Here is a 26,365-nt window from a genome sequence, read left to right as displayed (position 1 = left end):
CGAGTTGTAAGTCTCCTCCGTTGCACAGTCCTTTGTTTCTATGACAATGCTCTGCAGATCTGTCTGGGTCTCCTCTGGGTGGTTGTGTGCATTTGTGGGAGGAGAGAATTTCACCTCCTGCCACAAGAAAGAAGGCACAATAAAGGGGAGAAACACTCCTAGGTTGGGTTTTTTTTTGATAATAAGGCACCATTGCTTTCCTTGCAAGAAAGTGTTCCATCACTTTTGGTTTAAAACTTTTAATGCGCGCTCTCTCTTGTCATCTATTTGGTCACATTGGTATGCTCCTCTGTCACATTTAATTTCACTGTTTACGTACACACACATGAAGGGAAGCTAAATAAAGCTGTACTCTGCAGGGCTGTCACATCCTGGCTGCTGATGTACACAGCTGATGTGAGCCTTTCACTCCTCTGAGACCGTCTGTCAGTTCCCCACGGTCACCAGGCACTGTCACCACAATGACAGATGGACCTGCCTGTTGGAAGCCATCCGTCCTAACCGAGATCCACCAACATGTACACACACGTGCGCGCGCTGTGGACAGACAACATAATCTGCTTAGTAATGGCTTCCGTTTAGTGACTGCTGTGCTGCCAGGTTGTTGCAACTGTTCCTCTCTGTTGAAGGGGACTGTGCAACACATTCAGCTGAGGGTACTGTACTCCCTGTCAGCCTGTACCCAGTTTGGCCAATACGTTAATCCAGAGCCAGAGCTCCTTTGCTGAATTCATCTTTCCAGTGCACAAATCTTAACTTAGTGTGTCATTGCATTGTATAGGTGTGTTTACTCCACCACACCTTATTTCCAGTGTTTGCAAAGATTCCACAATGCATCCAGACACTAGGAATTTAACCAGCTGGGGGCTGTCACACAGAGAAAAAAGAAAGTTGTTTGCTGAAATTCATGGAGTTTGGCCCTTAGACAGTGAGACAAAATGACAAAATGATTCTGTCAAGCTCAATAAAAATGCTTTACTGCAAACCTCAGATATACTGGATACTCTGTAATAATCAGTTGATATATCATTTATCATAAAAAACACATATTATACAAATTGTGTTCCCCGTCGGTTGAATAGTTCTTCATTATTCACTATTAATAATGTTTTTTCTGTCACAAGTTTCAAGATTTAGTAAGCTGAATAAAATGAGCTGGTGGCCAGGGGGGGTGGAACAGCCGTCCCGGTCCATTATTTGAGAGCAGGAGGAGGATTTAGTCAACGCTCTCTCACTCAGACTGTCAGTGTGCAGGCCAGCCGAGATTGCCCACCTGTCCAAAGCCGCTCTTTCCTCCCTCTTGTATGTATGTAATTACGACTGGAGGTTGACCCAAACATCCACAATGGAGGAGCTTCAAACACACACACACACTGGTGCGTCACACACACACACACACACACACAAAAAACCCACAGAACTGCTTCTGCCTACCAATGTAGTGTTGACCTGCATACAGTTGCGTCTTCCTTGTTTTTATGAATGGGCATCAAGGCCTCACAGTTTAGTAGAGTTCTATATTTCTCTTAAATAATTACTTATTTAGTCATATTACTTTTACAGTGAAATATCGATTTCAAAGTGAACTGGGGAAAAAAAAAAGCACAGTGCAACACGAAGGCCTGAATCAAGTGTGTTTATTGCCGACACGAGTGTGTCCAATCGAAAAGGCTAGAGAGGGAGAGTGTGCTGAGAGACACTGATGGCCGGCGGCAGCAGATCAGTTGCAGTGGATGGATGAAGGATAATCAAACACCAGCCTGACACTTTGTTTGACAGCATGCTTAGCCCAGAGAGAATTCCTCTGGATTGACAGTGTGCATCTGCATACGAGTCTGATTTAGGGGATTGTTATGTGCTCATGAATGAATGATTCCTATTTATTAAAAAAGGGGGAGAAAAAGGCTGCAGATGCAACACAGTTGGAGCTGTCAGCTGTGAATGAACCCAGATGCCTGAGAGATAAAGAAGATAAGAGTGCGTGTGTGTGTGTGTGTGTAGTGTAAAATCTTATCCTCTCAGTTTCCCTAAAGGACTGACACGCAATAGTGGCCCATTTTCTTAGATCAGACACAGCCTAGTCTCACTCATGCTTTTACACATGTTAAGCACCCCTGGTTGTACGTTAGAGGTGTGTGTGGTTCATACTCCACTCGTTGTAGAATATTATCCAGGTAAATACATACCACGAGTCTTGCATTTTTCTTTTTGCTTCATGCATTCCTTCTCCCCTTCTCATTTCCATAACTTCATGCAACTGTTTATTTCATGCAGAGTCGAGGGAGGGAGGGAGGGAGGGAGGGGGAGGGCAGTGATGTGCTTAAGGAGCAGATTTCCCAGGCTAGATCCAAACTGTGTTTTAGCATTTTAGTCATCCGTCACCCTTTCTTTGTATGCTTGCTTGTCTGCGATAATGATATTTCTGCAATGATATTCCTGGTCACTGCTCTCTCACACAGAAACCCGTCTGTCATACCTTAACAACACTTTGATTTGTGTCAGGAGCACTGCGCGAAGCTGCCTGATGCCCGTGTAGTGTGTGTGTGTGTGTGTGTGTGTGTTTGTGTGTGTATGTGCATCTGCATGGATGTTTACCAGCATGTGGGGGTGGGAGGGAGACTAGATTGTGGGGAGGGAGGGAAGCAGAGGGGGAGGGGACGGTGGGTGATGATGCTGAGGAACGAAAAGGGAGGGAGAACAGTGTGCAGTGAGGTGAGAGAGAGAGAGGGAGAGAAGAGGGAAAAAAAGGAAAAGGCAGTAGGAAAGGGAGAGACGGCGCGGACACGGCAACTGCCTATAGATGCTGGAGCCTTCGACAGCGGAGCGTGGCGCTCAGCGGACACAGGAAGATGGTCTCAGTAAGAGGGGAACTGACGGTTGCCTATAATTTAATGTTCAGTATCTTGGACTCCTTCTCCATGGGTAATGCTACGGCCAGGAACTCCAGAGCACGGCTCGCTTTTCTCCTCTCTACTCCTCTCTAGCTTGCTCTCCATTCTGTCCTTTCCTCTTAACTTTCAATTTCCTCCCTCAAACGCACACTTACTCACACTCGTGCACCGCCGTCGGGTAGCCAGGGTCTAGCGAGCGCAGGGTTAGCCCTTGGGGCTGGCCCCACTCTTCCGCTGCACCAGTCAAGCCAAGCGCTGGCCGCGGCAGTGATGCAGATAGATCGCGCTGCCTGCGCGCATACACACACACACGCACACACACCCCTTTCTTCTCAAACAGCAGCCGTGCATCGGCGAGCAAAGGAACCAAGCAGGGAAAGAGAGGAAAGGAGAGAGAAGGAGACGAGGGCTAAATGAGCACTGTTGTGACATTGTTTGGGAGTCCATGTTATCTGTTCTGGTTTTGTATTTTATTGCATGGATAACATACTATAACATTACATTGGTAACCTCCTTTTTCTTTTCCCCATTTCTTTTCAGGGGTGGCACCTGCAAAGAAGAGCCCAAAACTGGTAAGTACTTACTTCCTATATTTTTTTCCCCTCTCCCATCCATCCTTCCCTCTTCTGTCCTTCATCTACATGAAGTGTCTGTCAGAGGGATATTCGGCGCACTTTCACTGCCTCTGGCTCTCTTACCTCATCTCTAACTCTCCCCTTTATGGTGTAACTTGTGCTGATGTTGTGGGTCTGTTTGTAGACATGGGATGCTGTGCTGTGCGGGGGTGGATCCCTGTGGCTTCACATCAGCGCCCCCTTCTCTCTGACAGGGGCTGGGCAAGGGGCTTTGATGCACAGCGTGAGCTGGGTTGCTAACACGCTGATGATCGCATCGCGCTGGGTGCTAAGCTTGCAGTGTGAGAGTTGAATGTATGATCACAGCTGAGTGACGGCCTCATCCTGTGATATATGCTGGATTAATGGAGGGACCCTGTTGACTGTGTCTGACTCAACGTGTGTTTGTCAATTTTGTTTTGCAGGATGATTATGAGACTGCTCCTCCATACAGAGATTACACTAGGAGGGTATGTGATGTCATTTGGGGAATAAGGTGTGGTGGTATTGGTGCTGGATATGTAGTCTGTTAGATGATAATGGTGGTGGTAGAGCATTCTCATAGCAGATGATAGAGGTGATGATTTCAGTATGAAAATAGTGTTATTGCATGTTTCCGACATGTTTGGTTGTTTATGTGCAACAAAACACACCAAAGATAACTGCTAATGCAGTGATGCATCGAGGCACTAAATTTAAGTGTGGCCTGCTGGTGGCAAAGCAGGACTGAGCAGAATTTGAGGAAGCAGCAAGGATTTGTTTTCATTGAACCAGTCCTCCCTCTCCCTCCCTCAACCCCTCATTCCATCCCATCTTCTGTCTCCTTAATATGTTATTCGAGCAGGAGAAACCAATGTATTAGACCGGTCCCGGAGCGCAGAGGGAGAACACAATGACTGCAGAAGGTCAAATCGAATAGATCCATCAAGAACAAGAGATTTGTTTTCATTTGAAAGGGGAATCAGATTTGGGTTGGGTTTTTTTGTGCATCAAACTGAGAGAGAAACAAGAAGAAATGCTGCCTCATTGGCTAATGGAGGTGCCATTTTGTTTGCTGGAATTAAAGTGACCAAAAAAAATTGCTGTGAGAGGAAAGCATGAGACCCTAGGTCTGACTTTAGCACCAAACATGGCCGCATGTGTGAGTAAATATATGAATCCATAGATTTTTATTTCACCACACAACCCAGTGAGGTTATAACCTTCATAACACTGGTAAAGTAAGCATTCCAGCTCGATCCACAGCTCACACTTAATATTTGTTAAAGTGTGAAGCTTCTTTTATGCCTAACAAGGATGATGAATATAAACATGAATTGCAGAGGTGTAGGAGGCTGATTCGGGGAGTAATGAGTCTGAATTTATTGAAGACATGGCTGCACTTTGAAGGCCAAACACTTTGATATTTGAGAACAGATGAGCTGCTTGCCTCCGCCCCTTCCTGGTGTATTTTTGTCCACTGCATCCGAAGTACTGGGAGGTCACATGATGTGAAGAGACTGAACTGCTGCTGTCATTTTCTCTTAGTGTCTTAAAATATCTTCCTTTCTTTCCCATGATCTGTCTGTAACCCTTTCCCTTTGCTGGTTTCTTTTTGAAATTGACAGCGTAACGGGGAAGTCGGGGCTGTAAAGAAAGATATCGTGACATGGATGACAGAAAGGATTTTTACTTGTACCTGCAGCATGCTTGAGCTCAGGGATTGTATGTGCCTTTCCCTGCTCAAGCACCACTCCCCTCAAATCCTTGAGCAGGTGCTTAAGTGCCCATGTTATTGAGGGGCCAGTGGCAATTTATGAGTTTATGAGTTTAACATTTCTTCACCAGTAGAACCCTTCCTTCATTTCAAACCCCACCAGTGCTTTATTCACTGTGAATATCTCTATATGCAGCAGTGGATGTAATTCCTTGTTAATACATTCCACTCTGTTAAACAAAAGGAATAGGCAATGTACCCTTGTAAGTTGAGCCACAGTTGCTTCTCCCACAGCTGAATGACTTAATCATGAGAAACCATTGAGGTCTTTTTTTTTTTTCTCCCCTTTGTATGCTAAAATAATTAACAGCGTGATTGTTCTTCACGTTGAATAAGGTAGCAGCACAACAATGTTTATACACTCCTGCTTCCTTTTGCCCCAAGGAGTAGCAATCTTCAATCTTTTTTTAACTCTAATCCACAAAAAAGTATGTATTTAAATTATCATCCCACTGTTTCTCCTCTCACAAATGACAACCTCGTTTCCCGTTGTCTTTCCTCTGCTGAGTGTTCAATAACCTTTTAGTTTTTTTTTTTTTTGTCTCCACCTGTCTTGTCAGCTCTTAGTTCAACCTCCATGTTCACAGGTGTACCGACACAGAGGACTTTCAATTGTCAAATGATATTGATCTGCTTCTTCCACAGCAGTTGTCAAGAAAGGACAGTCAGAGCAGCTCCCAGCATAGCGTTTCCAGCCACCGGAGCACCCACACAGACTCACCCTTGCACTCCCTGGCCCCCGCTCTCAGCGAGAGCATCGCTCCCCCACCCCCCTCTCAGCCCCTGCCAGGCCTGCCGCCCCAGGACTCCCCAGCAGACGGGACCATCCAGAGAAAACCGGACCCCTTTAAGATTTGGGCCCAGTCCAGGAGCATGTATGAAAGTAGGCGTAAGTATATTAATTTTTGGTGGCGGTTGGATGCGGGCTGCATGGGGCTGTTGGCTCAGGGGGAGACCCAGGGTGTGTTGGGTACTGCACGTTTTGGAGCAAGATTTGGGATAAGAGATAAGTCTTGTGCATGTAAGTAAATGGTTTCTACTCTAAAACTAAAGCAACAAAGACCCAACCTTTATTGGTGCTCCTGTTTGGTTTCTGGAGAGGGGTGGAAAGTGCCTAATAAACAGGCCACTTAGTGTATATGAGAACTGCTCACATGCAAACTGTCTAAATCGATTCACATAGAATAAGCATGGCAATAGCATTGTAGAATATACATTTAAGTAAATTAAATGTAATTTTTAAATACGTAAGTATATATAAGTAAGTAGTTCAGTTTTTGGGAAAATGCGCTTATTTGCTTTCTTGAGAGATGAAGATCAATTCTGCCCACATATCTGTGCTAAATATAAAGCTAGAGCCAGCAGGTAATTAACTTAGCTTAGCACACAGAGGAAAGAAAGCAGAGGGTAACAGCTAGCTTTGTTGTTGTTGTTTTTACATTTATGTTTGTGTGTGGATTACACAAACCAGATATTACATGTTAATTTGTAAAATTTTTCTTTAAAGCCAATAAACAGATTGATTTTACTCTGGACAGATCCAAACTAGTTATTTCCCCTTCCTTCCAGTCTTTGGGCTAAGCCTGCTGGCTCTAGCTTAATATTTACAGACATGAGACTGGCAATCTTCTCATCTAACTCTCAGCAAGAAAGTGAATAAATGTATTTCCAAAAATGTTGAGTTATTCCTTTAAAGCAGTTCTTCAAAGCTACACAGTTGGGATTGATTTTATTGTCATTTCCAGCGTTAGAAGCATTCTCCCGCTTGTTCTTGGTCCAGTCCTTTAAAGGCGACTAGATGCCACTTTGGTCCAATTGTTGGCACTGGCACCATTGACACACTTTTACACTAGACTTCCCTTAAGAGACACATGGGCGTATAATTAGCAGCAATAGTGGAGTGGATGTTAGTGGATTGCAAATCCCCTCCTTCTTGTCTAGCCTCGCCAAGGCAAAGGATAGCTCCAATTAAAAAGAATAACCCTCAGATATGTCAAGTAAAAAATAAATAAAATACAGGAGTCTGTAAAGGCTGAGAAACCTTAACATATAAACACTTTCCCAGGCGCTACTTGTCAAGGATTTTCGTTATTTAGATGCCTATGAAGAAGAATGTGGAAAGAAGTGCTGAGCGTGGGCTAGTAGTGCAAACGCCTGTTGGCAAGCTGCCGTGGAGGGCTGAGAGGACAATAGTGTTTGATTTGAAAAGGAAGTAAACAATAGAAATGGAGAGAGGAAAAAACCAAGACTATAGGGGAGATTATGTCTACCTGTCCTAAGGTGATGGAGTCTCAACAAGGGTTTTCTAAATTGCTGAAGACAGTTTTGTCAGTACAAATGGGAGAACATGCAAAGAGAGCACAAAGGATAATGAAAAGGAAACGACAAAGGCATATCGATGGGACATGAAAGATGAATTTTAGGAGAAGAGAAAGGTCAAGCATTGGGAGATTAATGGATTCTGAGATTTAGAAAAGTAGAGAGGAACACACAGAGAAGGACAGGGAGGAGAGCTGACCAGCAGGTGTACATCCTCCGCTTCCTCACGCTGCATTGAGCTCCCTAACATCCAACTGTGTGCACCCCACACAGGCTTCAGCTACAGCAGAGACATTTCTCTACGCAACATTCGCTGTAATGAAAAAAGTTCTGCTAAGATCAAGGTCTTTAAACACACCATGTGGTGAACGATTTCCATTTGCAGAGAACTCACCCCCAAAAAACTCACACAGCATTAACCTGCTCTAAAATATCTAGGCCAGAGAGGATGGGAAAAAAACTCGCTTGTGCTTTATTGGCCTTCACTTTGATTATTGTCTGGTTTTTACATGTTCTCGGTTTAATTTCCACACTGTTAGAACCATCCGTGCTTGTTATTTGCAGTCCTCCCTCACAGCTCTGCAAACGTCCGTCAATCTTTGTAAAATATTGATTGATTTTATCACCCACTTACCTCACTGTGGGAATATTTTATGGATCCATTAATCGACAGGTGCAGAGTGTAACTGTGCAGTGGCCCCTCCTGAGAGCAGGTGCAGATTGCGACAGTTAGCCTTTGACTCTTTCTCTCCCACTTCCTCCACGGCTGCGTTGTGATAGATTGGAAGAGATAGCTGCATTCCGCGGGGATTTTAACTGTTGAGCGAAGGAACAGATTGGAAGCAGGCTGTTTATGCCTTCTGCCACCCTGCCGCCTCTTAGTGGCTTTAGTGGCCTTGGCAGCAGTGGCCCGTGTTGGAGCAAAAAGAAATCGCCCTGGGAGTTTGCTCAGAGGTGCATGTTTGTCAGCCCGTACAAGCCCAGCTGCGACCATACAAATGCATGCACATACATGCATATGTGAATAAATATACACATACTAAAGCAAAGAAGCTCATGTGTACACCAGGATGAGGCCACACACATGCACCCTCGCTGCGTCTCTCTCCTGGCTCCCCCTAGCCCCCCTGAGGCTCCCCTCATCTCCACTGCGACATGAACCATGAGCTGTCATTCAGTGCAGTGCCTCTTTTAAAGGACAGCACCTTTCTAGTGACAAGCGCGCACACAGTCACACGCACACACACACACACACACTTCTTTCTCCTGTGGATGGGAGTGGACTGTGAACTAGCCATACTCTGCTCAATAATATATAGCCTATTCCAGCATGTATTAGCACTTCTGTCAGGTGGGAAGTGCTCTCCAACACATATGCGGAAATGAATTTGCGTGTCACACATCACTTCATAAAAGAAAGAGTGTAGTCCATTCAAATAGTAATGTCCTCTCTGTAGGAACGTCACTGAAAATGATTTTAAAAGCGAAAAGACAATAAAACTATGCTATTTCAGACATCAGAGTGGATATTCAGCCTGATCATTTCTAATTACAGGACCAATGAATGAGGGTGCTCTGATTCCCTTTGTCAGCCTGTCGAGCTTTTGATAGTTTATTTAAGCTCTATACCTATGCTCTTAAAATAGATTCTTTTAATCTTTTGATGGATCTGTTTGTTTGTTCTTTTCACAAAGCCTCCAGACAGATTGTTTGTGCAAAGCGCTATCTTGGTGACAAAGCTCGGAACAGTTGGGAGGAAGATTATTTGCATGTTGACACAAGCAGGAGAATGGTTTGATACCCTGAGAACAATGGGTGCATCCATTTTGGCCATACTGTTGTCTGCAGCCCTCTTCATGACAAAGTTAGAGCATGACGTTTTAACTGGATAGGGTGATAAATATCGAGGGAGTTGGCTAATTTCTACTGCTTAACTCTTTATGTACTTGTGCAGGCACAGAAAGTCCTCTGGGCTGGCTGTTGGTATTGATGCAGAAATGTTAACGCTGGTTTGTTGATTTTACAGTTCCAGACTTCCAGGAGCAGGACATTTTCCTGTGGAGGAAGGACACAGGGTTCGGCTTTAGGATCCTCGGAGGCAATGAGCCAGGAGAGCCGGTGAGTCTCTCTCCCACTCTTGTTATCTCTCATAACTGATTCTCTCTAAGTTTGCCTTTCAATTTTCACTTTATATTTTTGTGAAATATTTAAACTAGAGTGATTCTGTAACCTGAATGACGAAAGGGGCGCTGTATTCCCAGCACATATTTATGGTTTTTCAACAGATCTGTTTTTTTTTTAATTTATCTTCCTCCTATGGTTGTTCTGAGCTTGTGAGTAAAAATCATATCAGTCATTTCTACACAACAGATTCTTTGATCCAGTGTAAAAAAATAAATAAAAAAAAAAGCCACCCATCTCTCACACTTAAATGAGGCACAGTTGTTCTTGTTCACTGGCCAGCACTGTGTTTTTTTGAAGAAAAAAGATTTACTTTGGAGCTTGGCTCTGGTGACAACTGTAGCAGGCTGAAAAGAAAAGTAAAGACGTAATAGTATGGTTTAAACGGTAGTAGACCTGTACTGCATGACAGCTTCATGCCTGCTGTAAAAGTTGTCTTTGAATTCTTATTTAATGTATGTATGTGGATGAAGCCTTTCCATATACATATTTTAACGATCTATAGCACATAACTTTTACGAGTCTTTGCTTATATTTTCATGATCTAGATTTGTGCACGGAGTCTCACAAGTCTCCTCCATCTGCTTTGTGTTTTAGATCTACATCGGCCACATAGTGAAGTATGGAGCGGCAGACGAGGACGGACGCCTGCGGTCCGGCGATGAGCTGATATGCGTAGACGGCACAGCTGTGGTGGGCAAGTCGCACCAGCTGGTGGTGCAACTGATGCAGCAGGCTGCCAAGCAAGGCCACGTCAACCTCACTGTGCGACGCAAAACCAGCTACGCCGGTAAGAGGAATTAAGATGAGGGAGCAGCCAAGACTGTTAGAGACTGGAAGGCAGGTCCATGTTCAACCACTCCCATATGGGTGTAATTTCTGTTAGCTGTTCAAAGTTATGTCTTGTGAATTATGGCAAATAATTAGAGACACAGGGACAGAGTGACCAATAAATTACTTTGAACTTAAATCTTCAGTCCTGGTTGATTTGGTGGCCCCTGTTGCTACCTTGGTAACAGCGAGCGTGATTTAATAACACAGGATCCAGAGTTCTGAGGGCAGCAAGCGTGTTAAGCAACACAAGAAACACAACAGAAGAGCATCTGGTGTATTTGTTTTCAGTGCAACGTAATAACTAACTAAAGTTGTTTTAATAAAGCAGTTAGTCAATAATCTGCTTTTTTCCATCATGCCACAACCAACCACAATCTAATTTTCAGGCTGTGCACAGGGTGAGTAGTTTTCCACACAAAAGCAGGGAGCAGGAAAGTTGGTTCCCTTGCTTAGAAGCTGGAGGTGTGCAGCCTGTCGCCTGTAACTCCAACCGAACTCTTCATCTAACAGTGACTGCTTCTTTTTCGTTCCATCACTCCTTGCAATGCACATTTTTAATGAGCGATTGCGATTAGGATAACAGCTGGGACAAATGCATCGCGTTTTCTGCGGCGTCCTCACAGTAAAGGCCTCTTCTTGTTTCACCAGCTGAACTCTTTAATGTGACACAGCAACAGTGGGATGTTAGTTTGCATTAGCAGTAACTTAATACAACATTTACACGGTGTAAAAAGAGTGGACAGTAAACAGTGAGGCTGAAGTAAAATTAACCCAGACTACATGCATGACTTGTTTCCAGTTACAGTCTTACATGTGAAGGCGATCTGAATTCAGTGCGGGAATGGCAGACTACGACACTAACAATGAAAACGTCTGTATAGAGCTTTAATTACTGAATGTCAAAATGCAGACCAGTAACAGTGTCAAATGGGGTTTGATTTCATGAAAATCTTAAGGATATATGATTCCATTATATCATTACAGCCTCTGATGTTAGAGTACAACAGTATTCAGTTGCCATGTTTCCATTTATTTTCATCACAGTTCCATCAGGGGCCCGGGGACCTGCTTACTATGTGCAGGGGTTGCTTCCCTCTGTAATAGTGTGTAGCAGTAGGAAGCGCTCGGCCGCTACAGCAAGCAAACGCCCCCTCCCATCACTGCAATTTCATCGCTCTGCACAGCTCCACTCTGCTCCTCAGCAGGCGATAAAGAAAGGCCCATAAATATGATGGAGAGGGTGGTCAACCTTCGGCCCGATGACGCCGGCCAGACATTAGTGTATTGCCGCTACCCGTCTGCCTCACAGCGTCGGGAATATGAGGCGCCTTCCTTGAGCAGCTGCACAGGATATGAAATGTGGAATGAAATGTCCAGATACAACAGGCGTCTTTAGTTCATCTTTTGTTCACAACAGATCAGACCAGAGATTGTTGGAGAGGCTCTTCTCCCCGAGCTGTCTTACTGGTTTGTCTTTTATCATATCAACATAAACTAGCTGTGTTAGGAGAGAAAAGTTTTTTATTTCCAGATTGTACAGGTGATGTAACATTTTGCGGTGTTGTCATATCTTGACAGTTTTAATGTTATCTTCCCTTATTATTCACCGGCTTCTTACTCTGCTTTTTCTATTGTGTTATCTGCTGAACTTCTTATGTAACACTGGCTAGCCTAATGTTTATTTGTTTGTCTTCTTCCTCATCTTGATCTTCTTGTGTCATCCCCTGAATCTGTTTGGTCTCGCCACCCTGTCCACAATTTGTTCCTCTTTAAACCTTCCATAAATCATTATAAGTAATGATATAATAAGTTGTTCTCCACAGTATCTCCTCTCTGCGTCTTTCTCACCTTATCCTCCTCTGCCATCTGTAGTTAAAGCAGAGGGAGACGTGCCTCCATCGCCGGCGTCCTCCCACCACAGCAGCACCCAGGCGCCCAGCCTGACGGAGGAGATGGGGAAGCGCACTCCGCAGGGCAGCCAGAACTCCCTCAATACCGTGAGCTCCGGCAGCGGCTCCACCTCCGGCATCGGCAGCGGGGGAGGGGGCGGAGGGGCGGGGGGCAGTGGCAACGCCGTAATCGCTGCTGCAGCCGCTACTACCTCCTCTCAGCCCCCCAACACCACCTCCGCTGTCTCCTCCGGCTTGCAGCCCTATGACGTAGAGATCCGCCGAGGCGAGAACGAAGGGTTCGGCTTCGTCATTGTCTCTTCTGTGTCGCGGCCTGAAGCTGGCACCACATTTGGTAAGAGATGTCACACTTTCCTGTTTGGAGTGTTCTGAAAAGTTACAAAATCTCATCAGGCACAGTGTTGTTGATTACACATGCAAATATTGAAGAAATCATTTCCACTCAGCAAAACATGAAACACACACCATAGCTTTTCCTCATCACCGGGGCCTTTTATCTTCCTGTCTTCTTTATGGGCTGCATTTGTATCCTCCATAAAACCACTGAAAACTAAATAGCCTGACAATCAGGGCAGATTCTGGCTATTTACAGTCCCACCAGATCAATACCAGCACTCTTCAAAGAAGTGGTTCTTCTTTCTCATTTTCGTCTGAACCTGTCAGAAACCCTTTCTTCGCCTGCAGCTGCTGCTACACTCACACAAGGCTTTCATAATTGATCACAAGTGAAGTGGGTCTTACATAAGGCATTTGTATTATTCAGCTGAACTTAAATGGCTTCTGCTGAGCAGGTTGGCACTAAAAGCCTAATGACAAGTTAATGGGAATGAGGGCTGCAAGCAGGATAAATACAGGAAATGATCAGTGTGAATACTAGTTATTTATTTTACAACGTAGGATCAAGCGATGCACTGACTCCAGATCACCTTGTCTATATTTTTATGTTATTTTTATCACTTAGCTAAATTAGTAAATACTATAAAATCTGAGTTTTAGCAGTATGATTCCTTTGATCTCACACATCCTCACATATCAAGCAGTTTAAATTGGCTATACTTTGCTTTTTGTAAACTAGTGTCTTTTCTATGCAGTGCACTCTTTGCCCTGCTGCCATGTCTTTCTGCCTACACCACTATGGCATTCCACTCGTCTCTGTGCTCTTATCTGTCAGTGTGGGTGGACTGAAAAGGCCTGAAAATGCTCAGCTTTCCAGGTTGCCTTACAAAATGGCAAATCTCCTTTTCACAGGCCAAAGTAGAAAGCACAGACCAGCAGATTTGATTTGACCTGACATGTAAAATCTAATGGAAACCCATTTTTCTACATGAAAGTTTCAAACTCAATGGTGGCTTTCCAATATGGCATTGGTTGATAGCAGTGAAACTAATCAGACCATTCTGAAGAAGCACTGTGCACTTGTTTAGAAATGATACAGCACCTCAGTGTTTCTTTTTCTACTCGTCATCTACTTAACACTTAATACTTTACAACAAGATTCAGTCAAGCAGACAGGAAGAGGTCGGGGTTAGACATGTTTGCAGTGGGGGAAAAAGAGTGGAGCGTGTTTGTAGGGAGAAATGAATAATAATGAATAAGAAGATGGAGAAAGAATGAGTGATTGCACGCTTCTTTTCTCTGCCGTGACTGATGTTAGACTGCAGACAGAGAGGGAGGAAAACAGAGACCTCAGGGTAGTTGGTGTAATGTCAGCTCTGATGTATGTTTGCCATCACCAACTTTCTTCAGGTGCAGTTATTTGGGATGCAGACGACACAACACAGTTTTTTCATTATTAGCTTTTTGCTGCTGAGGGACTCTCAATAATAATGATACCTGTTTTAGAAACTTGGTGCTGAAGCAGCTTTAAGTAAGAGAGGATGAGACAGAGGGTGGAGGAGGACGAATACACTGCACATGGAGTTAAGTTTAGTTTTTCCAGTGGAAAAGTACTGAGAACTAGAGGATGACAGATTCTCTTTACAGAGAATCAAGATTTCTTCCAAGGGCACACATTTTACCTTCTTTGCCAAAGCTTGCATTGCATTTTTTCTGGTCAGCTTCTCTAAGTGACTTTGGCTTGACTGGCTGTTGGCTGTCTGGGACTTAACCACTTAACCTTCTGATCCTCTTTTTCTACTCCTTTCCCTTCTTTCTCATTCTCTCTCAAAATACAATCCAACATCACCATACACGCACACACGCACGCCCCAAATCATGCATCACAACATGTCAATGGTGACCATAGCTGGCAATGCATGTGTGGCCATGCCCCACAAAATAGGGCGCATCATTGAGGGGAGCCCGGCCGACCGCTGCGGGAAGCTGAAAGTCGGCGACCGCATCTTAGCCGTGAACGGATGCTCCATCACCAACAAGTCCCACTCTGACATCGTCAACCTTATCAAGGAGGCCGGGAACACCGTCACACTACGCATCATTCCTGGAGACGGTGAGTAAGGAATAGGTAATAGATGGTTAGGGAATCTATCCAACATATCTGTGTAATCTGACGTGAACAAAGTCATAATATAACGAGACTGATGTCATCATTTAATGAGATAAAATATGTTTCCCTGCCCTGCCCTCTGTTGTGGTTAAGCAACCTCTGTGCTGATATGGTAGTATCCCCTTCAGACCTTCTGGCTGACACAGAACTCTTTGGGACTGCATGTGAAAATGAGATAAGGAGGTGGAAAACGAAACTAACCAACAACATGTGTGATCAGGCAGAAATCTCACCACAAATCACACACATGTTAACTTAAGCTCCTCCGATAAAGTGCAGCTTGTGAAAAATGTCAGTTGTGTGAGAAATCTTGTCACATTTTAATCTTACGAGATCTCGTCACACCCCTAATTATTACATTGTCTGATACTGGAGTTGTCACATTCCCGAGTGATTTATTATGTTTGCTTGTAGTGTTAAAAAGCATACAGTTTCTTCACTTGCGTGTAAAGTCACTTGAACATCTGCGCAGTGCTGATAAAACTGCTTCTTTGGCCATATTTGGGAACTTTCTCAGCCTTTGCGTTTCTGCCTTCGGCATGCCTGCACTTTTAAATGATAGATAGATGTGGGGGGGGGTGTGTGTGTGTGTGAGACATCCTCTATGTATGTGGGCGTGTCTTTTTGTCAAAGTGGTTTTAAGGAAAAGTTTGTGCGCATTGTGTGTTGTGCTGTGCAACTGAGAGCTCTTGCTGCTTTGTGCTGACAGATCACCCTGGCATGCTTCACAAATACTGTTTAATTAAGTGTATGTGTGTGTGCAAGGAAGGCGATACTCCCTGTCAACCTGCGCACTTGTAGAAATTGGAGCTATTTGTCCGCCGCTCGTTGCTTTCCAGCTCACTTCCTATGGATGAAGAGGTTTTCTTTTCTTGCACAGCAGTTGATGAGAACAGTGAGCCAAAATTGCTCTGCCAAAAAGACACAGAGACAAGAGAGACGGCGTCAGAGAGAAATAACCGGATATGCTTTATCGGAAAGTTCTGGTTTGTGTTTATGTGCATGTGTCAAACAAACCGACGCCGGCTGACACAGAGAGTGACAGGAAAAGATTGCGGCTTGTGTTTCTAAGTTGTGTCTCTGAGTGACTGCTCTCTCTGGCTCTGTTTACACAAGACTGAGCATGCCTATTTTTGTGTGGATCAGTCCTGTCTAAACTTTCTGACATGAATAAATACCATCGGTTCTTCTGAGGTGAAGTCGGGTTCACGTCTCCCCTGTGTGGGAACACAGATGGAGTTTTGTAGTGACTGATACTCAATCTTTCTGCAATGACAAGGAAAACGGGCATGATAGTCTTCCAGCTGGTGCACAGTAATGCATGCACAAACAGCTAATGCCTTCCTCAAAGCTTGTGTCTCTGCAGCAGAGAGGCGTAGACCAAGCACACCTTATTGCTTCCTGTACGAGAAGGGAGAGAGACACGCCTTAGGTGATATGATGTGCCATTTTTTAGCAAAACATGGGGTATAATGTGTAGTACAGCTTTTCCTCTTCTCTTATCTCTATTCGGCTTCTTTGGCTCTCTGCTCCTCTTCCTCTCTCCCGAATTTCTCATTTTGATTGTACCTGTAACTTGTAACTCGGTCTGTTAAGGGTGGGAGGGCATATTGGCAGGGCCAGAGAGAAATTACAGAAACAGCTCAGTGCTTTTTTTCTGTGTGCCATGAATGTTTTTAAGCGAAAGGGGAGAAAAGAGGCAGTGGGTCGCGAGCGGAACGGAAAGACAGAGAGAAACGGAGCTTATTCGATTAATTTCCAGACAGAAAACAGTCAGAGGAGAGAGAAATGGAGAGACGCAGCAGAATGGATGTAGTGGGTTATGCAAATGAACAGATGGAGGGGCGAATAGGGTTTACAGGGACAAATTTGAGGCTGTGAAAGGGAGAAATTAGCAACAGAAAATATTGTGAACTTGTACCACAGTTCGGGGTTGATCCACACTCGCATACACCCATCCATTAACGTAGTCTGAAAATTAAGCTTGCCCCCACCAGTGCTGCAGCATTATTAGTTAACTTTGTACCTCATGGACAATGGACAATCGAAGAGTTAAGTCAAGAGGCTCCAAGAAGACTGGTGGAAGTGGAGGAGATGACTAGATTGGGGGGAGTGACCATGAGAGGAATAGCGAGTAGGAGAAGAAGAGTGGAGTGGAGAGTTGTAATCAAATAAAGGATACCTGTAAATGGCCAAGAAAGATTAGCTTGTTAAGGAGAAGAAAGATTTCTTTATGCGACAGGAGTGGTGTAATGATGCTCTGTTTATGTCGTTACAGCCCAGCATTATTCGTTGATAACACAAAATGATTGAATCAGTGTTGAGATAAAAGACAGAGTAACCGGGAGCTTTTATATCCCTAGAGGCTGCAAGTGTGTATGTTTCCTGTTTGACATTTCACAGGCAGACAGGAGGGAGTTTCATTCTGCAGTGAGATGTATACCTTTTGGAAAAGAAACAGAAAATGCGCCGCATAATTCGGGTGTCCCAGATCTTGGTGGCGGAGGAAGCCTGGAGGCTGTGGAGCTAGTGGTGGTCCCTGTGGGTCGGCTAACGCTTGTCTACACCAGCGCTCGCGCTAAAAAATGAAAATGTTTCACATTTGAAATATAGATTTAATTCCATTACACAGTGTCTTCCAGGACACCAGGGACACTTCTGTTGGAGTAATTTTTATGGAAATTTTAATGTATGAAATTAGGAGCTCCATGGAAAAAGCAAATGTCAGTAAGATTTACTCAGTGTAGCAAGAAGAGTTTTATGTTTGCATGAGGCAGACAGGTTCCTGCCTTTTGGTCTAGACTGAAATATCTCAACAACTATTACTTTTTTTCTTTTCACTCTCCCTCAGAGTCATCAAATGCATCTTTGTTGACCAATGCGGAGAAGATCGCCACTATAACCACCACTCACACACCTCAGCAACAGGCTGCACCTGAGGCCAGGTAAGGGGCACACTGGGAAATTGAGTGTTTTGTACAGAACAAGTATAGTCATTTTAAAAAGGCAGTAGAACGTTGGGTTTTTCAGATGAAGTGTCAAAAGTAGTGCAGATTAAATTCCTCATTTAATGCCTAAAATGTGTTATGTCTCTGACTGATTGACCCTTAAACATTTCACACTGACTGCTCTCTTTCTGTCTCAGGCTCAACACCAAACCAAAACAGGAATCGTTTGAATTTAAAGCCCCGCAAGCCCCTCCTCCCCAACCCCCAACACAGCAAGTCTCACCTCAGGTAAGGAAGGACACTCCAATCATCCATTCACCTGTCGCTTCATTCATACATCCGTTCATCTCATGTTTCCATCGAGCACCCCAGCAATCTGCACTCCAATCTGCATACATCCATCCAGCTTGTACCAGCACCCAAACATCTATTCATCCTCCATCCCTTTGTGCATCAACCATTCCACCCACCCACCTTCCCAAGGACAAACAAAGTGCCTGTTTTTATTTTTCCCTTTACGTCTACCTGCTGCCGTTATCAGAGTCCATGCATTAAGGAAAGCCTGTCTGCTTTGCAAAGTAACCCCTCAGTCCACTGTGTTCGCTGCTGAATTAATCTGGCGGTGTGGAGATTGCTCTCACAGATAGCATTGATCCCTCAGCAGAGGAGATTAGGAGGGCGTGAAGACAGGAGCTGCTGTGGCTGTCTGCCTGTCCTTGTGGTGCCCCCCCACCCATCCCCACTCCCTCTCTGCCTGTATCCTTTCTCTTTGTCCATCCAGAGCCCAAGGCATCAATAATTCAGCATCCTTACACCTGAGCATATGCATGTACACACACATACACACACATACATTCAGAGGGTCTGGCACACCTATTAAAAATTGTGACTTTCCTGAAGGTGGCATTTGTCCCATGCTCCTGAAATAGAAGCCCACTTCAAAGGACAGACACACACTTCAAATCTGAATCACAAACCTTGATGCAAATGTGTCTTTCTCTCTCCCTCTCTTTCCGTGTGTGTGTGTGTGTGTGTGTGTGTGTGTGTGGTCTGTTTTCATCAGGATGCTGAGTTCTACTCAGTGGACCTGGAGCGAGACAACAAAGGCTTTGGCTTCAGCCTGCGGGGAGGAAGAGAATACAACATGGACCTGTACGTGCTGAGGCTTGCTGAGGACGGAGCAGCTGTCCGCAACGGAAATATGAGGGTAAAGAAACAGTGTACTAACTGCATTCACACACCAAAAATCATCAAATGTTTCCAATTATTAGGCCCCATTTAGACAAATAGAAGATGCTTTGTTTTCTTTGCAACTTTCATATCCGAAGAGTTTGTTTTTTTTAAAGTGGCACTCCTGTTCTAGGAAGTAATACCCAGCCTCTGAAAACAGTTGTATAATATATTCTGTCCTGGAGGAGTTTTCTAAAGTTTGAAAAAATAACCCCTAATGATGTCTCTCACAAGTCTTCAACTTTGTGGAAGGGCAATACTAATTCTCTGTAGTATTTTTTAATATTGTTTTGATTTAGAAAATATTTAAGTCCCTTGAAAAGGAATGAAGTAAATGAAGAATAGTAGGATTCCAGTATGAATGAGCTGTGTGAGAGACGTGATTATACTCCCACATAAACTTTACACTAATCAAAATTATGTTATCGCACAATGTACCCCCAATTACTGCAAACTAAACTTTGCTGAATATAAACACGGTCGCCTACAGGCTAGGGCACATTGAGTGAGTGCAGTATCAAAACACAAGGCACACAAACATTGCAGAGTCATGGCGCATACCTGCTGGCAGAACATGTCCATTTTTTATTAATGAACGTGTCTCTACAAGTTGTAAAGTGCCATTCATACATGCTACAGAAGCTGTCATGAATCTGTTATATTTAACCTTTATTTTGATTAATTGCGTAAACCAGTAGCACGTCCCCGCAGGGTTAATGGATTCTCCCCTCTTTGCATGGGAGACATACGCAGCCTGTTCGCTGACTGTGTATGCATGTGAGAGCTATAAGGGAGTTTTTGATATCTGTTATTATGCTAGAGTTAGGAAGTGTGTAGGGTGTGCATGTATTTGTATGCACTTGTACATGCTTATATGAATACATACATGTATGTTTGTGCACCTTGTTAGCAGAGATATTAATAGTAGCAGCTCTGTGAGGCAGAGAGAGGTGTCAGTGAGAGATCCATATTCTGCCAGAGAGGTATTCCCTCGGCGCAGACAGCACTGACGGATAACCTGAGGCGTGGAGGCAAAGAATCGGGAAGCAAAAAGTGTTTCTTCTGGCTCCTGATTTCCTCAGTTTCCTCTCTCTGTGTCTCAGTTGCTGCTTTTCGATGCAATTTGCCCTCTCTGGAAACTGTTGATTTTGAAAAAAAAATGTTTCTACTGTGCGGTTTACAGATCAGAGTGTTCAGAGTTGAGAGTGATATGTAACTTCTGCTCAATCTGTCCTCCCTTTCCTTCTTTTCTGCTGTCATTGTGTCTCTTTGAACTTCGTGCCTCTCATCTTTCCTCTTGTGTACTTTCTTTCCCCACTGTCACTTGTTTTCCGCATTCTGTCTTGCACTGCTGTCTCCTCTCCTTTTTCTGGTTTTTGCTATTTCTCCCTTTCCCCTCTGATTTACCCCGTTCTCCCTCTCTATCTTCACCTGTAACTCTGTCTCTCCTCTCTGCCTCCCACCTTTCCTTCCCGGTCTTCTTCCTTTCCACAGGTCGGCGATGAAATCCTTGAGATCAATGGCGAGAGCACCAAGGGCATGAAGCACGCGCGGGCCATTGAGCTCATCAAGAGTGGAGGCCGGAACGCCCATCTGGTGCTCAAGAGGGGTGATGGCTCTGTGCCTGAATATGGTGGGTCAATCTACGAAAACATTCCCTTCTCCCCCATCTTCACACCCTGAGCCTGGGGGACGCCCAGTGGACGATTGTGGGTCGAAGGGGAAATAACTGTATTGCCCTCCCAGGACCCTTCACCCATCCCTGGGACAAACCCACCAGGGACAGGGAGGGGGTTGGTTTGTCTTGGGTGTCTTTCTGGTGGAGGTCACTCCTGGGCTTTGGGATTTTGAGGGGAGCAGGGGTGGAGGTGCTCCTGTGGGTGCTGTTACCCCCTCCTGCTGTCACCTGCTCTCTGTTTCCATGTCATCCAGCTGTCACTTTTCACCTTCTGGCCACTGAGCAAAAGCACTCTGCTGGGACTTTACAGAAAGGTGGTGGGTCTGATGTCAGTGCCACATGAAATCAGAAACTGTTTACAGGGTGGTTTGAATGACCAGAGTAGTAAAAATCAATGTTTCTTGTGGGTAAGAAGTAATATTGAGTGCTCCAAATCCTCATCTAGCGTTAAGAGGAAAAGAAAACTCATGCATCCCACGATAATGTCGGACATCTCGCAGCTTTGGTTAGGACGTGACACAAGCGTATTTATGATATTTATTGAAGGTGAATGTAAGCTACTGAACTCTTTGAGTGAGAACTGTATTGCGAAGAGAGAACATCTCACTATACTGTGCTTGACATTACTCACTAATCCATGGATTTTATTTGCACCCACTGTTAATGTCATTCAAAAGCTGTGACGATAGGAACTCCACCCATCCCCATTCAAAAAAAGAGTTGCTCCAATTATATAGACGTTTTGTACAGTGATTAAAAGAATAGAGGCAAGTATTTTTGTTCCATGTACAGAGCCGTGAGTCGAAGCCACATATTAATGGATAAAAGTCTATTGCTGCATGAACTTGTCTTTTTTTTTTTTCTCCCTTCTGTTGTCTATTTTCCATAATATTTATGGAGCGTTTCTTGTTTTTATCGTATTGACCTGTTTTGATTGATAGTCACGAGTCATCATTAATGTTTTGGGGGGGATTTTTGTTACTTTTTTTTTTTTAAAGTGGAGATTCATTTGCCTGCCTGAAAAGTTCATCAATGTAATTTTATTTGCGCTAAGAATGTGCCGTCTTAACCTGCACCTATATGACATCATGTGAACTTGTATATTTTGGATCATTGTTTGTACTTTTTTAGTTGGCACAACCTTTGACAGTCTTGCCAGTATTCCTTTTGATTTCTGTCAGCAATGTAAAACTGCTTCATACGCCGTTGTTGTGGGTGTGCAACTCTCACTGTCTTTATTTTTTGGGTTTGGGTTTCTGCTGCTTCTGTGTCCACATGTTTAGGTATGTGTGGGTTATTGTGTCTGAGTGCGTGTGCGCTTGGTTTGAGGACTTTTCTCTGTAACTGATGGTTTCCACTGAAGGGTGAGGGCAATTTCCTGGACTGTCTCTTTATTCTGAATGACTCAATGATCAAATAAACACTTTTTTTTTTCATTGAAAATCAACACAATAATTCTCCTTTTCTTTCTTCAAGTTGGTTCCAAGCGATCTAAACCCTGTGCTTTTGTCTTTTTTTCTTTTTTTTTTTCTTCCCGTATTGCGCTGGGCTCTTGTCTTCCTTCAGGGATGGTCGCTTCCCATCTCACTGCATGTATGAGAAATGACAAGATGGGGGAGGCCTCTGTCCTCCAAAATCAGACCACGGTTTGTAACTGTCCTCCCCTGTCGTCTGGCTCTCCCTCCCACTTCCTGTCTTTCTTTTTCTTTGTCTCTCTTTTTCTCCATCTTGATCTGTGTGGTGTGGCCTCAACTCACCCATGCCAGTGCTCTAATCCATGCGTACAAATCCATTCATCCAAAATGCATTGCCAGTACTGCCGTAGCCGCTGTTATGGATACTTTATGCATACATCTGCGCCAGTTGCGTTTAACCTTTGAGCAACGAGTCTAAAGGTGAAATGAGTGTAGCTTAAAATTTTAATAGCTTAAAATTCACACTACTTTAGACCATCAGAGGACACCCTCTTTGTTATTAGTAGTTTTCTGCTGTAGTTTGTGCAGTTTGTAGTCTTTCCTTAAAATGCAGACCTGAAGACGTATTTAGAGTAGAACTGAGTAGAAAAACTGTAAGGATTAATCTTAAGAACCTGATAAGGAACTAAGCATTGGGGTGGCTGCTTATGTAGACGATTACTAGACTATCAGGGTGAATTTCCTAATAAATTCTCCATGTCTTGCCGCCTATACCGCACACATTGTTACAGCAATACAGCAATAGTTTTTGGATCTCATCTTGAGCATTTTATTTGCTTTAAACATTAAAAAAGTGTCTGGCATCATGGCAGTGCATGAAAGAGCATGGCTAATCAGTTCAATCAAGCAGCATCATCAACATGCAGCACGTTGGCACTGACTGTAACCAGCCTCCAGTCCAGTTGGCCGACCAGCGAAGTCCTCTTCTGCTTCAGAGAGATGACCCCAGCTAGACCTTTGTTGTTGGTAACAAGTCTCTTCAAGCAATGGCTGCCTTTGTGTCACTGCCTTTTATTGTCATGTGTAAGCTACACTACTGTTTCACCCATTGGATGTGCCATCGAGCCGTCTTTGCTGGCATTAACATCAGAATGGCTTCCATTGGAAATGTTCTAATCTTCATGTCTGAGTTATTTAGCATGATTAATGTGAAAGCAGATAGGAGCTTTTAGAGTCTAGATGCATGTTTGATACCCCTGCCCTCGTCTGTCACACTGTGTTGCAGACGGCAGCCCCGACAACAGCATCGCAGCCAACCCAGCCTCAGGGTTACAAAACGCTGCGGAAGTGAGCGCCATGCCCTCAACCAACGCGCCATTGGAGTCAAGCTACCCACCAGAACCCCAACAATCATCCCGGAGCAAGAAGGAGCCGACCCGCCACTCTACCGGCACCGGCAAGCACCATCATTCCAACCACCGCCACCGCTCTCCCAATAAGAGAAAACACAAGGGGAGAAAGTCCACAGGGACGGACAAGTCCAAGGATGGCAAGGGAAGTGACGGCCACCGTCACCATTCTAGCGGGCACCGCCGCCGCCGCCACCGTTCGCCTGACAAGGGGCACGGCCGGTCACGCAGTGCAGAAAACACCCTGGATGGCCATCACAGACAACACCGTCACGGCCGCTCACCTGAGAGACACCACGGTCAACACTCCTCCTCTCATAACCGCCACCGCTCGCCCTACCGCTCTCCTTACCGCTCACGCCACCGTTCGCCTCACCGCTCGCCTCACCGCCACAGGTCCCCCCATCGCTCTCGGTACCACTCCCCCACCAGACGTCACGCCCACTCATCAGACCCCTACCGCCGGTACACCTCCCCAGAGAGACAGACCCGCAGCATGGAGAAGCCCAACGGGGATGAGGCCGTATTGAAGGAGCCACCCAAGACTCCTGAACTCAGCCTCCCTTCTGAGGACAGCATCCTCCGTGAGCCCCCAGCCCTGGACCGCCTGAACAGGGAGGCCACATTTTCAACGCTGCACAGGGAGGAGCGCCTGCATGGGGAGGACAGTCTGCTGATGAAAGCCTACACCATGGAGACAGCCTACAGGGGGAACGGCCTGCTGAGTGACCTGGCATCCCGCAACCAGAGAGACGCCTACAGAGACATCACCTTGCCCAGAGTGCGCACCCCTGACTCCGATTCAGCCTATAAGAAGTACAGCTCGTTGTTGAGGGGGCGCTCACCTGAGAGGACGGTGAGGGATGGGCGCTACGCCAGTCGAGGTAGTACCCCCGAGCCACAGTACCGACACGCAGCCTTGGACGAGATATTTCCCCAGTCAGGAGCTCCAGAAGGGATGACTCGGAGGACGAAGAGGACGATGACTATTTGGTAGAGGCTAAGGTGAGAGAGTACTTCAGGGCGCTCAAGACCGACACCAGTCGCTCATCCAAGCCAACGCTCCTGAGCCCAAGAAGACCTACAAGGATAACCCCAAAGACCTGAGCATCTGACTGGACGGCTGACAGCCAATCACAGCCTCTATCCACAAAACACCTCAAGTACTCACTCCCATTACCACTTGGTTCTACAGAAATGCACCCAGTTAGATACACAGAGATACACACACTAGACATAAAACATACACGCATACACACACACTTAACAATGTTGAGTTACTAACAAGACATTGATTCCAAAACGACTTTTAAGTGTTTTTTTTTTGTTTGTTTTTTATTGTATGTTTCTTTTTTTCTTCTTCTTGTTTTTGGTTAAGCATTCTACATTTACAGTAACTCAGACTTTTCCAGAAAATGTAAAACCAAAAAACAATGATGTGCCTAACAGTTCCATTAATGAGCGACATTTTGTTTTTGATTTGATATGTGACTGGCATTTTGTGCCGCACTGTCAGATGATGAAATGTATGTACTTTTCCACGAGGATCCCATGGAAGTACCGAGCACCTGGATCACCGGTGCTCACGATGATGCTGTGCATGTCTTTACCGGATTCAATGTTTCTCTCTCTCTCTCTCTCTCTCTCTCTCTCTCTCTCTCTCTCTCTCTCTCTCTCTCTCTCCTGCCTTTATTCTCTTGCTCGCTCTCTTTCTTTCTCTCTCTCTTTCTCTCCCCCAGTGCCACTGTTTTTTAGACATTTGACCAGACTATAGCACAAGCCTGCATTTGTTTGTATATTTTTGACAGTTTGCAGTATGTGTACATTCAGAGGTGATCATTTTAAATGAATGAAGGGAAAATTAAAAGTTAAACTATGATGATGATGATGATGATGATGTTAAAATAAAATAATATATTCAACAAATGAACAAGAATGTGGTTGTTACGGTTCAGTTTCTTTGGTTATTACAGACGTTGGAATCGTTTTGAGTCATTGAAGTTCCTGGTTTAACAATAGAAAGATGTAGTGTAAGTGTCATAGTGAGGCAGATATTGGGTGGCAGGTAGAAATTGTATCGTAGGACTCTGTAGAGTACAGAGCTCTCATTATTTGGGCAAACCAAAGACAAAAGAGTGAGGAGGCTGACATTGTTATCCCAGGCCTCCCAAAAGTGTGTGTGTGTGTGTGTGTGTGGAAATGAAGTCTTTGAAGAAAAGTAAAGTAAAGAGCTTCCATCCTTTCACAACTTCAAAGCCTGGATAGAACAGTCTTAAAAAATGTTCCTCCACTCCTCCTCTCACTACTTACTTTGTGCCGTTTCTGTGCCCTATTTCTCCTGTTGTCCTCAGCACCTTCCCTTCCTCCTCTGCCTGTATCTGCCGAAAGATTTGTTGGTCGGGGGGAGGGGGAGGATAACTGTAAAGATTTTCTGAGCTTACATCATGAAGTTTCTTCCAGTTACTGTAGCACATGCCAAGTTACTTAATACCATATGTTCAAAAGTGCATTCAAGATTACCCTGTAGACACAATCTGCAGCTCATAAGACGAAATGGGAAGCAGAGATGAAGCGTCATGATCAAACGTGTCAGAGCTTTTTTTGGCCCAGTTTCTCTGCAATTCAACAGGGCCTCAATGCATTTTACTCCTTTTGATCCAATGATCTGAAAGTG

The 26,365-nt window shown here is 44.6% G+C and overlaps 1 protein-coding gene across 1 annotated transcript in view; it reads left to right on the top strand.

Moving 5' to 3' along the window:
* Positions 1–25,617, top strand: part of magi1b (membrane associated guanylate kinase, WW and PDZ domain containing 1b) — a 139,490-nt gene extending 113,873 nt beyond the window's left edge. Inside the window, 14 exon segments of the mRNA XM_038695509.1 lie at positions 3,432–3,463; positions 3,931–3,975; positions 5,907–6,150; positions 9,607–9,698; positions 10,359–10,551; positions 12,468–12,839; positions 14,751–14,954; positions 17,863–17,956; positions 18,157–18,247; positions 19,023–19,166; positions 20,684–20,822; positions 23,568–24,599; positions 24,602–24,742; positions 24,745–25,617. Coding sequence (XP_038551437.1) covers positions 3,432–3,463; positions 3,931–3,975; positions 5,907–6,150; positions 9,607–9,698; positions 10,359–10,551; positions 12,468–12,839; positions 14,751–14,954; positions 17,863–17,956; positions 18,157–18,247; positions 19,023–19,166; positions 20,684–20,822; positions 23,568–24,599; positions 24,602–24,742; positions 24,745–24,806 — 2,885 coding nt within the window. The 3' untranslated portion in view covers positions 24,807–25,617.
* Positions 25,618–26,365: the final 748 nt, after the last annotated feature.

This window comes from Micropterus salmoides, unplaced genomic scaffold (assembly GCF_014851395.1).
Source record: "Micropterus salmoides isolate LMB-PRFRI ecotype aquatic unplaced genomic scaffold, ASM1485139v1 Ms_hic_scaffold_4, whole genome shotgun sequence".
NCBI classification, from domain to species: domain Eukaryota; kingdom Metazoa; phylum Chordata; class Actinopteri; order Centrarchiformes; family Centrarchidae; genus Micropterus; species Micropterus salmoides.
Note: the sequence above shows the minus strand (reverse complement) of the source record. Positions and strands in the feature narration are given on the sequence as shown.